General features: G+C 33.1%; 1 protein-coding gene across 3 annotated transcripts in view; it reads left to right on the forward strand.

The window, feature by feature from the left end:
• The window catches only part of LOC107616214 (general transcription factor II-I-like), a 13,133-nt gene continuing 8,426 nt past the window's right edge, over nucleotides 1,192–5,898 (forward strand). Inside the window, exons 1-3 of one of the 3 annotated variants that reach the window (XM_016318215.2) lie at nucleotides 1,192–1,338; nucleotides 1,486–1,545; nucleotides 1,636–1,871. In XM_016318215.2, coding sequence (XP_016173701.1) covers nucleotides 1,251–1,338; nucleotides 1,486–1,545; nucleotides 1,636–1,727 — 240 coding nt within the window. In that variant the 5' untranslated portion in view covers nucleotides 1,192–1,250 and the 3' untranslated portion in view covers nucleotides 1,728–1,871. Of the gene's footprint in view, nucleotides 1,339–1,485; nucleotides 1,546–1,632; nucleotides 1,872–5,898 lie in introns of those variants that run through there. The other 2 variants (XM_016318204.2, XM_016318207.2) reach the window with 2 other exon arrangements.

Here is a 5,898-nt window from a genome sequence, read left to right on the forward strand (position 1 = left end):
AGAACTCAATTATTTAAATAATATTTAAAATATTCTAGATCTTAGACACATATAAATTATAGTCATTCTCGTAACAACAATTAACTAAAATAATATCAACAGTTTGAAAATTTATCAGAATCCCTGTAAATTCAGACTATACTCTTGTTATAGGTTTCATCATCCGCTATTCATGTACTACGATAAGGTATAAAATAGCCACAAAAGAGAAACTAAATTGAGTTTTATTTCCATCAATAGCATTATATTGATGCACGAAAAGACTTGTATAATTTTAGAAAAAAAAATTCAATGTTACAAAATTATTTTTTATTATGAAAAGTTTAAAAGTAAAAAATTTAAATACATTACTAATATTTGAAATTGTATCTCCAAGTACATTACAATTATTTAAAAACTAAACCTAAATTGAGAAAACTCAATTTCATTATATGCTTCAGTTTAAATATTTTTTAGTAGACATAGAAAGCATAAAAATAATGTTAAAAGCCGTTGTTCAATAAGAAATTGATATCCTAAAAAAACTAACTTTACTCACTTTCTATTAAGTTTGTCATAATGTATGAGTAGATCCAACAGTTCTTCATTAAAATAGAATTTATTATCCCTTCGTTAAACTCTTAGATTCATGTAATTAGAACCCGAATCAATCAATACAACTCAAGGCGGTATTTGATAGATGTGTATGCATGGTAAATGATTGTGGTCAAGAATAATCGCACTGTAACATTAAACCAAAAGAATAAGTTTGAGTAAGAATAATCATCAAATTATCAAAAGAACAATAGAATGATAACCAAAAAAATATATAAAAAACTATAACTTGTATCTTAAAAGGATCAACTTCCATGGAAAACGAAAATTACATTATTATTCTATGAAGTAGTTAAGAATGAATAACAAATTAAAAAATTAAACAAAATATTTTGACTCTTAAATCTAGACTAAAAAATTTATATATATTTTTTAGTAGTACGAAATTAATTATTGATATCAACATCAATTTGATACTAATATGATACACACATGTATAATAGAGAATATTAACAAAGCTATTAATATTAATGTCATATTTATGGCTAATTATGTTTAATTAAAAATTATACTATAATAATTAAAATAATTACCTTTCATTTTATTTTTTTATATTACGTAATAATAACTTTTTTATCATCTTATAAATAGATGCTGGAAGCCTCTTTAAGTTATCATACTCATCATCTACAATTATACTGTATCATCAAGAAAGAATGGCTTCTATGGTTCGGCTGTGTTTTTTGGTTGCCCTTTTGCTTATTACCTCTGAGCTCATGTGTTTTGCCAGGACCACACCACAAGGTACGCACCACTGCTTCTCTTTTCTCTTCTTAAATTATGATTTTTATTTATAACTTAAAATTTTTATTTCAAGGAGCCCTAGATAGAGGAGAATAGTCTCTTAACCTTTCAATTATGTATGTAAATTGTTGGAATGAATTTAAACAGGAAAAGAGTATGAAGATCAAGACCCAGATAGAAATGATTCCCTCCCTCTGGCACTAGCAGGTAAATAATAACAATAAATAAATAAATAAGAGGTTCAAATTTAATGTTTTGAAAAAAATGTCATTAATTTGAATGGTTGTTTTGCAGAAGATCCGGAGAAAACACAAGTAATAAGTGAGGATGACTATGGAGATCCAGGGGCCAATCCTAAACATACTCCGCCACCCCCACCGCCGCTTTGAGTTATAGTTTTAGATATTACCCGGAAGGCTATAAGCCTAATCTGCATAGGGAACAAAACTTAAATAATATACAAGGAATAAAACGTTATTTCTATGTTATTAATTTTGTTTTTATTAGGAAAATAATATTTTCTACCTTTAATATTTGAGATTGATTTTGGTTTTATCCTAAGTTTTATTTTCTATGGAGTTTATTTGTGTGGTTTTTGGATGTTACAATTTTATTTTTTAGTTAATGAATTATCATTTTTATTTACGAATATTTAAAGATAAAAATTTATATGCAATTGTTTTTTAAATTTAATACTTGTATTTATGTCTATTATAATATTTTTAAATTTTAAAAACATTTTACCAAATGTAATTGTTATTGCTTGTATTTATTAAAAATTATTTTTAATTTAATTTACCAAATATAATAACTTTTAAAAAGTCATATTTTAAAAATTAGCATTTATAAATACGGTTAGGAATAATAATTATCTGTAGTGTAGTTTGGTTAGGAGTGAATTGTCTGCTATTCATTTATAGAAAAATCTTGAAAATACGGTTTAACATTCAGAGCTTTTGGAGTTTTTATTATAACGATAATTTATATTTAATTTAAAACTAATATATAAATACTAAAAATCAGGTAACACATTTATATCATAATAACTTTCAAACATATATTTGAAATTTTTTACTGTAACACTTTACCACACAGAACTTTACGCTTAAGCTGTAAAATAGAGGTGGTGTGGTATTACGGCCTCTAAAATAAAATATATACATATAGTAGTAGAAAGAATATAATAACTAGGAGCCTTGAAAAATAGGTGAAACAAAATTCGCAAAATAAAAAATGCAACGTTCAGGAAATGAGATTACTTGCGTGCTAAGAAACCTAAAGATCATAGGTATAAATAAACAAAAAGAGAGAATAGAGAGTCAAGGATACAGAATAACTAGCTCCTAACTCAGCCTGCGAAGCCAAGGTTGGCCGGAGAATATTTACAGCATACATATATACATATCCCGAGATATCCAAAATACAGAGATAAAACCCTAGCTCTCCTTAAGCCTCCAAGAGGAACAAAATCAACAAGTTATGCGGAGAGAAAGCTAAGTACATATATACACAACTATACAGCAACAGAAACCCAGAAACCACTCCGCTTCAGAAGTCCAGACGTCTAGCGAGCCTCTCGACCTGCATCTGAAAAACAAAAATACAGTATGGGGTGAGAACCGGAGGTTCTCAGCATGGTAAAGGTGCCACACATGTAAGATATAAGGTCCTGGGATTGCCATAGGCAATCCTAGAACGCCGACACTCAGATTGAAAAGCTTAAAAGTATTAAACAGAAACCATAAACAGAGGATAGGTATCTAGGAAATTCTAAACTCAACTTAAACTTAAACTTAATACCCAACCTGCTCACCTTTCTTCCGTTCCTCCATCTCTAGAGAATTTGCAAAGACAGGCAAACAAACAATTGCAAGCACAAGTAGAAAACAAGTAGTGCAAGTAGCAATTATTACAATTAACATAATATATTCAGTTAGGCATTCCCACATAAGGCATAACAAACAAACAAACAGAATGCACATGATGTATACCTGTCCTATGGCTGATGAGGCTCATCTGTCGGTTATCAAGCTAACCCGACAAGTCCGAAACCCTTGAACTGTTCCTCGTCGCGCATTCCTATGAGTCTATGCATACCTTTCTCATTTCGTTCATACATTCAAACTTTCATATATAACTCACTCACTCGGGGATATCCATTCCCAGGAATTTATACGTGCTCGGTCACCCTTACGACGTAGGGTCAACAGAATATCGAGTCTCAACCTGGAACACGTGGTGGCAAGCCACGGTTCTGTACCCAGGGAAACTTGTATCTCAGATAACATTAAATTCATAAGCTGCATAATATTCATAACCATTCGTATTCATTACATAATCATTCATCATAGCCATGGCATCATATAGCCATCATACATACACATTCTCCTCATATAACTCATCACTTTTAACCTTTACTTCATCCCCAAGTTACCTCTATTTCCTAGCTTCGACTTACTATTAGAGTTACTACTATGATCGGGGCTAAAAGAGTGAAAATAGAGGTTTAGAAGTTTAAAATTTGACTTAAAAACACAAAATCCATTTTTGTTAAAATAGGGGCTACGCGTACGTGTGGGCGTGCGGAAATCCTTGCTCGCGTACGCGAGAACCCCAGCCTAAAAGCGTTGGTCGCGTACATAAATCCCAGGTTACGTGTACGCATGAGCCACGCGTACGCGTGGGCATGAAAAAGTCATTACTCGCGTACGTAAGCTCCCTGCTCGCGTACGCGAGAACCCCAACCCAAAAGGGTTGATCACGTCGCGAGCAGCTGAACGCGTACACAAATGCCGGGTCACGCGTACGCGTGGACCACGCGTACGCTTGAGCGTACATTTTTCAAAAAAAATTGCATAAGTTTGAAAAGCTGCAGAATTCCAACTTTTTAACCCCAACTTTCGACGTGCATAACTTCTTCGTTAAAAATTATTTTTCTTCCGTTCTTCGAACGACGTAAACTTCACAGATCCAATTTTCATATAAAATAAATTTGAAACAATTTGGGGGTCTGAAATCCGAGTTATGCCTCGTCGAAGTTAAGCCAAAAATCAATTTTTTTACAGAACTTCAAAACCTCAATTTTCCATCAAATGACCTTTCAAAATCAACCTATAACATACACATTCATCTCCAACTCAACAATATCATAACAACATCATTCCACATTCAATCACCCTACATCAAACCCCATTTTCTTTTAACAATTCTAGCATATCAACATCATACCTACAACAACATAATCATCTACAATCCATTGTCCATACAAGACCATTACCATCAACTTGCCATTCCTCATCAACACGTCATTAAATATTTGTTTTCTCCATATCCATCATCAAACAACAATCAACTATTAGCTTAATTCACCATTATACTCAAGGCACTAAACAATTTGACATACACATGCATTCAAATCCTATCCTATGGTCCTTTAGCCTAAATCTTCACATAACATTATATATTACATACGTGAAACCCAAATCATACTTTGGCCGATTTCCACGTTTGCCCAAGGCAACCACTTAAGCCACACACACAGAGCCTCACAAGTTCCAAAATCACCAAAACCTTGGCACCAATCCTCCACCAAACCTCCAAATGTCCACAATTCAGTTCCAATATATGTATATACACCTAAATTCACATATTTCATACATATATACTTCAAAACTCAGAATTTAACATACTGAAAACAAAGATTGGCTAGGGTTAGATACCTCACCGTACCCACAGATCAAGAGAGCCAAGTTCAACGAATTTCGCCAGCTAATTCGAACCTAGAGAAGCTTACCAATTCTTCAACTTGGCACTCACAATTTTTGAAAATTAAAGGGGGTAGAAAAACTGGGATGATAGAGAAGCTTACCAATAAAATTGTTCTGGTAGAATTGTAGAGCTCGACGCGGTGGACACGTGGCCGCAAACAGTACGACGATCGGAGCTCGGAGTGAGAAGTTATAGCAATTTGAGTGTTTGAATGAAGGTTTGGAAGCTTACATGTTCTTCCTCTTCATGTTGAGCTTCTCAGCGTGTTGCATGCCAAATGAGGAAGAGAATGAGCTTCAGCTCATTTAAGTGATGGGTCCGTTTGGGCCAAGTTCGACCCAATTTTGGGCCAAATTCTTTGAAATTAGTATCAAAATTCTTGTTTTAAAGAACTCTATCCTATTTTAATATAATATTCAGATTTTTAATTTTTCTTTTTAAAATTTAATTTATTTACTAATTTAGCGAGGTTTACATCCTACCCACCTAATTAAGAATTTTGTCCACAAAATTCAAATTCAGTTACCTAAAAAGAGGTGTGGGTAGTAGTCCTTCCACATGTCCGATTTGAGCTCCCAAGTATGCTCTTCAATACCAGCCCAACTCCAAGCTACTTTCACTAATGATACTTCTTTCCCACGTAAACACTTGATGCTGGTGTCGTTAATCCTAACCGGAGTTACCGGTAGTGTCAGATCTTCCCTCACTTGAACCGATTCCTACTCTAGAACATGACTTGCGTCAGGAATATATTTTCGAAGCTGCAACACGTGAAATACGTCGTGCAGATTC

This window comes from Arachis ipaensis, chromosome B01 (genome assembly GCF_000816755.2).
Source record: "Arachis ipaensis cultivar K30076 chromosome B01, Araip1.1, whole genome shotgun sequence".
Classification (NCBI taxonomy): domain Eukaryota; kingdom Viridiplantae; phylum Streptophyta; class Magnoliopsida; order Fabales; family Fabaceae; genus Arachis; species Arachis ipaensis.